The sequence below is a fragment of the Chelonia mydas genome, chromosome 26 (assembly GCF_015237465.2).
Source record: "Chelonia mydas isolate rCheMyd1 chromosome 26, rCheMyd1.pri.v2, whole genome shotgun sequence".
Taxonomy (NCBI): domain Eukaryota; kingdom Metazoa; phylum Chordata; order Testudines; family Cheloniidae; genus Chelonia; species Chelonia mydas.
In genome coordinates, this window is record NC_057859.1 from 6,398,784 (window position 1) to 6,408,426 (window position 9,643).

Consider the following 9,643-nt stretch of genomic DNA (forward strand, 5'->3'; position numbering starts at 1 on the left):
CGTTTTTCCTTTTCCCACGTTTTTCCATTTTATAAAATGTTGGGACTTTCACCAAGGACACTATCCCACAATCTAATAGACCTCCCTGCTCAACATTTAGAGGATCCATGTAAACGTTCCTTTCTTCAGCTTCCTTTTGTTATGTCCCCTTAGATCACCGTAAATGACTGTGCTTGGTTATTGATCTCATTTGGATGCTTATACAGTCCCTGTCTGAGTCCCTGTTCAGTTATTACCTGCTTTATTGGATTAATCTTCATCAATCATTCTCTCCTACTCTTTGATGATCTATGACTTTCCCTTATTGATTTTAAATTAAGGGTTAACATTTGGAATAGCAACCACTGATTCCTGTATTGTCCGTCCTAGAAAGTAACTAGAGTCTTCCTTGTTCTCTACATTCCCAACTTCTCTCCCCATTTTTTTGACGATGCCTGGAACTGAATGCTGTATTCTGCATTAGCAGGGCAAGGGGTTATTGCGTCTCTGCTGTGGATACTGGCCCTCTATTGCATACCTTTCGCAGGGGAAGACAGTTGTTTGGTTCCCATGTTGCATTCTAAGTTACTTGTACGCTGCCTGACCCTATAATGACAGCTGAGACTTTGCTGACAGCCAGTAGTTCTAGATCCTTTCTGTAGGGACTTAGGCAGCAGAGTACCCAACTCCCAGACAGGATAATTCCCTTCTGTGAGAGGCAAGGCATGGAGAAGTTGCTGTATATATCCCCATTGCAAGTGCGTGTAAAACATGCCAGAGAGACTATTGTTCTGAAGGGCTGGAAGAGGCATTTAATAGTTAAATCTGAGCAGCTGGTGCGTTACTTGAAGTGGCTTGTAATTTTCATGCTTTGACTCTTGAGTGGGAAAGTAATCAAGATGACTGAATGGAAAGAAAGCTGAAAGATGTGGCTGTGAAAAAGAAGGGGGAAAATAGTAGAGAGGTAATTTAGAGAGAGCACCCTGTTGCTGGGAAGGGAAAGATATTAAATACAGAAGTGCGAAAGAATGACTTGCCACCAAAATAGAATGGTTTCTTACCAAAGTGCTTTGCAAAATATTTACACAGTGCTCACTTCACTGAAATGCAGCTACTTCTCAGATGGATCAGCAGCTGTTTAATGATGCAACCTTACATACCAGTTTAGTGTAGGAAGCAAAGGATATCGCATCCAACAGAAATTGCAGGAAGAATTTCAGATGGGCAGAATGTAATTACCTAAGCTCCAATTTGGTCATGACAGCAGGGTTAACAACTTTCTCTTTCAAAAAGGATCAGAGGAATTATAATGAACATTAGTTCTGCAGTCTGAGGTACAGAACCGTGATTTTATGTCTTAAGCAAAAGGCTGTTCCATAGCACCATGCTGAAGCATTGGTAAGGAACTAACTTAAAAGGAAGGACTATAACAGGGTTCAAAAAAGAACTAGATAATTTCGTGGAGGATAGGTCCCTCAGTGGTTATTAGCCAGGATGGCCAGGGATGGTGTCCCTAGCCTCTGTTTGCCAGAAGCTGGGAATGGGTGATAGGATGGATCACTTGATGATTCCCTGTTCTTTTCATTCCCTCTGGGGCACCTGGCATTGGCCACTGTTGGAAGACAGGCTAATGGGCTAGATAGACCTTGGGTCTGACCCAGTACGACCACTCTTATGTTCTTATGAAGAATGCCCCCTTCTCCATGAAAGAATCATCAACCCCACCTCCTGCAGTGCCTAAGTTTTCCTGGAATGCTTCCCATCCAAGGACTGGCCTATATAGCTTGTGAGATATGACCATGTCCTGGCTTGCAGTGGTCTTGCTTGTAGGCATCTTGAGGCACTGATTCTGACCTAAGCGAGGGACAGAATGCAACTTTGGGTTGAGACTTATGACTATGTAACACTAGGTGACTGACTTCCAGGAGCAAGCGTGTGCCTACCCTATGTCCAACAATGAGAACTTTTGAAATCCACGTGCTCTGCGTAGAGAGCATTGAGATGAATGTCCTTTCAGATCCAACATGGTAAAAATGACCTGCAGTGTCAAAAGGTGCCTATGCATAGAATGGTAACGCTTCGGGCTAATGCTCAGCATCACGAGAAGCTGCATCAATGCCTAATATCCCCAATCTCATGCACTTAGTGCATTAGCTTGAAGCATAGAAGCGCTTTCCTGTGTTTGTATGTCCTTGGCCAGGAGTCGAAGTCTCTTGTTGCTTTACATTACCCACTCTCCCTTCTGTGCTGAAATGCCTTCGTCCATTTTCATATCGCCATTGATTGGCAAGTAAAAGGTCTGACCATTTCAAAGGCGCTAGTAAAAGTTTTAAAGAGCAAACACACCTTCTAGGTATAAATAGTTGGCAGGAACCTGCTGGAAGGCAATAGAACTTAATGAGACAAATGAAGCTCTTGCAAGCTGTTACTGTAATGTATTTAGTTAGTTTCTTTAAAGAGCTCATTCAGAGGGGATGCTGTGCCATGGAATTGATTAAAGAAGAAAAATATTTTCTTCATGATGAAAACAGAATCACTTTCTTGGCTAGATCAGAGAGAGTGGGTGTCACCTATGAACAGCCTTGAAGACAGCAGCCACAAGTAGTTCTGGGGTAGTGTCTGTTCAGACTGAAATCTGAGATTATACAATGCATGGGGCAGGGTAAAGCTAATGAAACCAAAACAGACAATAGGCTTGGGTTGTTTCAAGATGATTGACTGCTGCTTCATTTAGAAAGGGTGCACCATGCCGGGAAGGGTTAAGGTCATTGCACTGTGTTGTATTACAGCAAAGAGCTGGGTAATTAGCGAGTTTAGTGCTGAGTGGGGCTGATTTCTTGGGCGTGTGTGTCTTGGAAGGGTTTTGCTGCTTGTTTCTTGGCAAGTTTGCCAGTGAAGAGTTTCTCCAAAGTAGGTTAATCTTGAGAGCTCTTTCCCCAGGAAATTTAGCCCCGGAGAAATCCCTAAGGAGCAAAGGTCAGTGGTCTTTTGAGCCTTCTTTGGGGACAGACTATGTGATTCAGTGCAGAAAGAATCCTAGGGAGAGACAGAACATGTGGCCCACAGGTAAAATGCATATAAAGGGATGAAGATTCTTTAGGATGGTACCTAGTTTTCCCTGAAAAATTCAGTGGTTCCTAAGATCTAAACCATATTTGCTGCCATTCACCTTCTCCTGCGATGAAGGCTCCAGCCTACTGGGCCAAAGTGACCCTTGGTATAACTTTGTTGAAGTCAGTGGAGTTGCAGGGGTGGTGGAAATGGCCCATGAACTTGAAGACTAAACTGCACGTGAATGGGTCAGTCCTGATTCTTAATAAAGGAGTCCCAAGGGAGTTCAGCCCTGCGTTTACCCAGCGGTACTGTAGATAGGATAATAAACTGAGATCACTGAACTCTCCTCTGTAACTGCCCCAGCACCACAAGAAGGGGAGGAATAGTGACAGTTGGTCACTGCATCTCCTCCACAGAAGGAATAACCCGTAGACTCAAGGGTCAGATTTCCTTGTACTGACCATTGGCTACGCAAGGGCCTGTTAATCAGTCTGGAATAGGGGCTGGCATTTAGATTTTGTACTAACATGAAAAAGTTCTTTGCTTTCTGTATACCACTCCATGGGCCTAGACCGTTGGAGTTGTAGCACACCCCCTGCCCCCAAGCCCTAATACAAGGATTGCCCTAATAAAGAAAACACCTAGTTGGGAATAGAAGCGTGTTTATCTCACTTTATTAAAATTGGACAAATTGAGTCCTGGTACAAAAGTCCTCATTAAAACAATATTCTACACCTATTATTCTTTACTTTAGACCCCCTTCAGATAAAGACAGTTGTGTACAGCCCTGCCCTCACTCCATGATCGGAGGAAGAGGACTTTGGAGAGATTATACTGCAATAGCAAGGAACTCTTTATACAGCGCTTTTCATCTATCGATCCTGAAACATTTTACAAAGGAAGGCAAGTGTCATTATCCACTATTTACAGATGGGAAAACTGATGCACAGAGAGGGGAAATGACTTGCCTAAGGTCACACAGCAAACCCGTGGGAACAGAACCTAGGTCTCCTGGCCCAGTACCCTAGTCACTAGACCATGCTGCCTCCTACTGGGAGGATCAGAATGAGTTGGATTCCCACCTATCGAACTCCCAACCTATCAATAAATGTCATCTAAGCCTCCCAGATCTTCTCAACCCTGTCTGATTGCTCATCATCTCATCCCTCTCCCCGCCCCTGTTGCCTGTTTCCCTTCCTTCTCTAAATCCAACCCCTTCCCCAATCTCTGCAGAAAAGTCCCAAACCCCATGCCCCCAATATCTCAGGACTAAAAGGGCAGAGATTGGAGAGTAGGGGGTCAGTGCATGGAGAAGGAGGGGATCTCACCTGTGTAAAATCTGGAGCAAATTAGCAAGGGAGGAAAGAACAGCGGCAGCAGAGCAGCTGGGTGTCTGAGCTGAGAAGCAGCGAGCATCTAGCAGCAACAGCAGAGAGTGATCCCCAAACTCCCCCTTGCACCCGACCCAGCAGCAAGTCCCACCCTGGCCAGTACAAAAGGGATTGACAGGGATTCTACAAGCGATGGATTTGCAACAGCTGATGAGCCCCTTGCGAGAGGAGGGGGAGGGAAGATTGCAGTTGAGCCCACCCACCCCACACGAGAGCAGGAGGTGAGGACTGGCTCTTTGTGAGCGGCAGGCTGCATAAGAAGAAAAGTGGTGGGGGAAAGATGCCAGGCTGCCTGCAGGAGACTTGGAAAGGAGCGAAAGGTTGGAGCACTTGTGACCGGGGATCTAGCCGCGCTTGTCAGAGTTCAAGAGCTGGAAGGGTCGCAGTTTGTGCTTCTGAGATGCAAGAGGAGGAATAAAGAGGAGGCAGTTTGTGTGCCGATGGGGACGTAGCACCAGTGAGATCTCTGGGGACAGCAGGACAAAGGGAACTCATGGATGGGCTTTACCTGCTAGGAGGGGGAGATGGGCTGGAGATGATCAATGACACCCTCAGCAGGACAAGTTGGGTGGAGGAGGACAACTCGGAGCTGTCCTTGCGGGTGGCGATGGCTGCCCTGCTCTTCTTCCTCATCCTCTCTACCTTGCTGGGCAACACCCTGGTGTGCGTGGCTGTGATCAAGTTCCGGCACCTGCGCTCCAAGGTCACCAACTTCTTCGTCATCTCGCTGGCTGTCTCCGACCTGTTTGTGGCCGTGCTGGTGATGCCGTGGAAGGCAGTCGCTGAGGTGGCCGGCTTCTGGCCTTTCAGGGGCTTCTGTGATGTCTGGGTGGCCTTTGACATCATGTGCTCCACAGCCTCCATCCTCAACCTGTGCATTATCAGCATGGACCGGTACTGGGCCATCTCCAGCCCCTTCCGCTACGAGAGGAAGATGACCCAGCGAGTGGCTTTCATCATGATTGGGGTGGCTTGGCTGCTCTCCATTTTGATCTCCTTCATCCCTGTGCAGCTGAGGTGGCACAAAGCCAGTGAGCTCCTTGCCCAGCAGGAACCCGGCTCCAACTCCACACAGGGCTCAGAGGAGAACTGTGACTCCAGCCTCAACAGGACCTATGCCATCTCCTCATCCCTCATCAGCTTCTACATCCCCGTCGCCATCATGATCGTCACGTACACCAGGATCTTCCGCATCGCTCAGCGGCAGATCCGCAGGATCTCCTCTCTGGAGAGAGCTGTGGAGCATGCCCAGAACTGCCACAGCAATGACTGCCCCCACGAGGCCTCCCTGAAGAACTCTTTCAAGAAGGAGACCAAAGTCCTCAAGACCCTCTCCATCATCATGGGAGTCTTCGTCTTCTGCTGGCTGCCCTTCTTCGTGCTCAACTGCATGGTGCCCTTCTGCGACCTTGGCCTGCACGATCCCGGGGAGCTGCCCTGTGTCAGCGAGACAGTCTTCAACATCTTTGTCTGGTTCGGCTGGGCCAACTCCTCCCTCAACCCCATCATCTACGCTTTCAATGCTGACTTCAGGAGGGCCTTTGCCACCATCCTGGCCTGCGGCCGTCTCTGCCCCAGCAATGCGGTGGAGACGGTGAATTTCAGCAACGAGCTGGTCTCCTACCACCATGATACCACCTACCAGAAGGACGTGGTGACTCTCAGCGACCCGCACCTTCTCCCCCATGCCACCCTGCAGGCAGAAGACAATGAGCTGACTTTTGACAAAGTGTCGCAGATCTCCAAGACCTCCCACAACAACCATGCCAACGCCATCTTGCCAGCCGTGGTCCATGTGGAGTGCGAGATGGATATATCACTGGAGAAGATCACTCCCTTCACCTCCAGTGTGCTGGATTGAAAAGGGATCAGGAGAGGGAGTCGGGGCGGGGAGACGGGATATGGCAGAGAGAGGTCTGCAGCAAATGGCCCAGTTTCTGGGGAGTGTGCATACAGGGGAGGGAGGAGAAGAGGAATTGCTACCCCTCTGGCTGGGAAGGAGTTTGTATGTATGTATTAGCAAGTATGTTGGTGTCTTCCTTTGTTTCTCTGATATACTCAGAAGAGTGACTTTTTAGGGGACTGGATGGCTTGGGGGGATGGTGCTTTTCACCTTGAGTCCACGGGTTCAAACCCAGGGCCAGCCCAGGTTGGTAGTGAATGGAAGTGGTTGATGTCTGTTGGGTGCCTTATGTCAAATGAGTTTGGTGGGTCTCAGTGTAGTTCCTAGGAAAAAGAAAACTCCCTTGTCATAGTCGTCAGTAGCTTCCTCTGGGAAACCATGGCCTTGAACAGGCCCCTGAGACTGACCTTGCCTCTCAACCCATTTAGGAGGGGAAGTGGGGGAGTTTGCCCTACTGCTACTTCTCCCAGTCCTGTGGCTAAGCAAATGCTTTCACTCTCCTGGGCTACTAAAGTGACACAGAAAATGCAGCAAACCAGAGGGACTGCTGCCTGCATGATTGTTCATTCAAGCAGGCAGGGCTGGGTAATGCTATCAGCTTCATGGGTGTGACAGCCCTACCTATCCTGTCAGCCTTTAACTGTGGAGACAGACTTCTCTTGTGAAGCCTTAGTGTAGGGGGGGTAGAGAAGAGTTGCTTTACAAGACACCTTGATCCTGGCCTTTTCCCCAGCCCCCTCGCTCACATCTGTTTGCTTGTGCTACAGATAGCCATCCCCTGAGACTTAGCAGGGAACAGGCAGCTAGGACACCTGGGTTCTGTTCCTGGCTATGGGAAGGGAAGATGGTCTAGAGTTTAGGGCGGGTAACCCAGGAGTCCTGACTGCCAGCTCGAGGGGAGTGTTTAGAACAAGTTTCTGGGTGTTAGGAAGTTGGGATGCTAAGGCAGAAAGGTGGTGTTGTTGCCATGCTCTCCTGCTCCTCTCTGGGAAGTTGAGTAAATAGGCACCAGTTCAGCTGTGAGGAGGTGTCTCTCTTCTTCATCGCTCTGGCTCAGGCATGTTATCTTCCAGCCAATACAAATCCATGGCCCATTGGATTGGAGCTTTCAGGCTGCAGTAGTCTGCAGTAATGGGCCCAAAGGCTGTACCAGGCTGTAGTGCTTTGGCTCATTGCTGTAGGATGCTGTGTGCTAAGGGTTTGGTCCTGCATTTGGGGCAGAACCACGGGTTCTGAACCGGTGCAGAACACGCTTCGGTCCTTTCTCCACTTGCACTTAGGCCGTGTTCAGCTTCACCACACCTGTTGCTTATCGCTGTTGTCGGCGAAAGGTGCATTTTCTGCGGCAGCTGACTCCAGTCTGAGTCCTTTGTATGCAGGGAGTGGAGGAAAGAGTCAGACCCCTGGTTTCAGGGGAAAGAGGTTCCTCTGCTTCTCCCTATCCTCCATCAGTCACACTCTCTTTCTTCTCCATTTCCCCTACAGTCTCTCAACTTCCCAGTCTTTCCAACCCGCACCACCTCTCCCCATTACAACCGCTCCCGGTGCACTGTCTCATTTCAATAACAATAGCTTTTTGAGACTCTCACTCTTTCCTCACTCACCTGTACTTTTAAATTAGCATCTTTGCATATTTTAACTTGCGTCTGGTTGCTCCAGTACCAGACAGTGTGTGTGCGGGGGATATGGGAGAAACCCCCGGCATTGCATTGGAAAACGTGACACTGCTTGATCGTTTTTATAATGTTTTGATGGGGGATTGGTTAAACATTGCAGCAAAAATGGTATGTCCACCTTATCCTGAATCCAGGTGCCTCCACACTCTGGTATCTGCAACTCCACAGCGCTGCCAAAGCCTTTCGTTCTCTCTTCCCAACAAACCTTAACAAAGAGAAATCAGAAGATGATAATTACAGAGTAACTGTAATTATCAGATACAGCCCAGTGACAGTCAAGTCACAGCACAGTCAGTGTGGGAGGGAAGCAGAAGTGTGGGGTCCTCCCTAGGATAGCTCTGCAGAAGCGCTCACAGGACGGAACTTATTCTCTTTATAATCACCTCTTAGTACAGCAGGGTTGTCTCTCTAGTGGTTAGAGCAGAGTCAGGATGCCTGGGTTCTATTCCCTGCCGTGGTGGAGGGCAGTCTAATGGACAGAGTAGGAGCGGGGATTGGGAGTCAGGATTCCTGGGTGCTGTGCTCTTCAGGACCGTCATTTACTATATGTTTATCCAGTACTTAGCACAATGGGGCCCCTCTAGGGTGACCAGACAGCAAGTGTGAAAAATCAGGATGGGGTGGGGGGTAATAGGCGCCTATATAAGACAAAGCCCTGAATATTGGGACTGTCCCTATAAAATTGGGACATCTGGTCACCCTAGGCCCCTCCCTGGTTGAGGCATTACTGCATTATGTGATAATTAATTATACTATTCCCAGCTGTGGAAGAGGGGTATTTTCCAGTGGTTAGAGCAGGGGGGACACTGGGAGTCAGGACTCCAGGGTTCTATTTGTGGCTCCACTGCTTACATGGACAAGTCACCTAACCTCTCCGTCTCGGTCTCCCCATCTCTGATGAGGGTCTGATACCTAACCCACAACGATGTTGTGTGAGGCTTAATGCGTGAGTGTTTGTAAAGTGCTTTGAGAAGGGCAACTAATTCATAATATTCTTGTGACAAAAGTTGGGTGAACTTGCCGCTTGTATGACGACCAAGGACTCAGCCCTTTGACAGGGGGTTAGCTGGGTGGGAGCTGACAAGCAGAGGTGGGCAGTGGCTGCAAAAATGTTATTTATTATCCGCGTAGAAACAGAGAGACTTTGCCTTTGTGTGTGCATGTTAGGAGACGGGTAGTGGCAAAGGATTCTTCGCTCCCCTCGCTCTTCAGAAGCCCCCTGCTCTTCAGGGCTGGTTCTTCCCTTCACTGACTGTACAATGGATCATTTCCCCCCAGCTCTGACTGTGACGTCTGTCAGAGCCACCCATGGCCGATGTCTTCCTGGTGCCTGCGGCCTAACTGCCCAGGGAGTGGCAATGACTGAACTGAGCCCGTGGCCTCCAGGGCATTGTACTGGCCCCTCTGTGCTACAGCAGCAGGCTAGGAAATGGACGGCAACTTCCAAACCACACGCGTGTTTCTGTGTTTAACTAGGATTTTCTTAGTCTGGCAAAAAAATACATCTCGCTCCTTTCAGTGCAGTGTGGTTTTCTTGTGGGTTTCCCGGGCAGGAGGATGGGATTGCAGGCTGCGGCGGGGCAGAGGTATTGTGGGACCGAGGCAGCACTTGTATGCTCCCATCCTGCTGAAGGGACCTC

The 9,643-nt window shown here is 49.0% G+C and overlaps 1 protein-coding gene across 1 annotated transcript; it reads left to right on the forward strand.

Moving 5' to 3' along the window:
• The first annotated feature begins 1,550 nt into the window (after positions 1–1,550).
• LOC102945580 (D(1) dopamine receptor) lies at positions 1,551–8,294 on the forward strand. The gene has a single exon (XM_043536263.1). It carries the CDS (start codon positions 4,918–4,920, stop codon positions 6,283–6,285), a length of 1,368 nt encoding a protein of 455 aa, XP_043392198.1. The 5' UTR covers positions 1,551–4,917; the 3' UTR covers positions 6,286–8,294.
• Positions 8,295–9,643: the final 1,349 nt, after the last annotated feature.

Excerpts from the sequence above, each read along its gene's own strand:
- LOC102945580 (XM_043536263.1), top strand. The coding sequence starts at position 4,918 with ATGGATGGGCTTTACCTGCTAGGAGGGGGAGATGGGCTGGAGATGATC.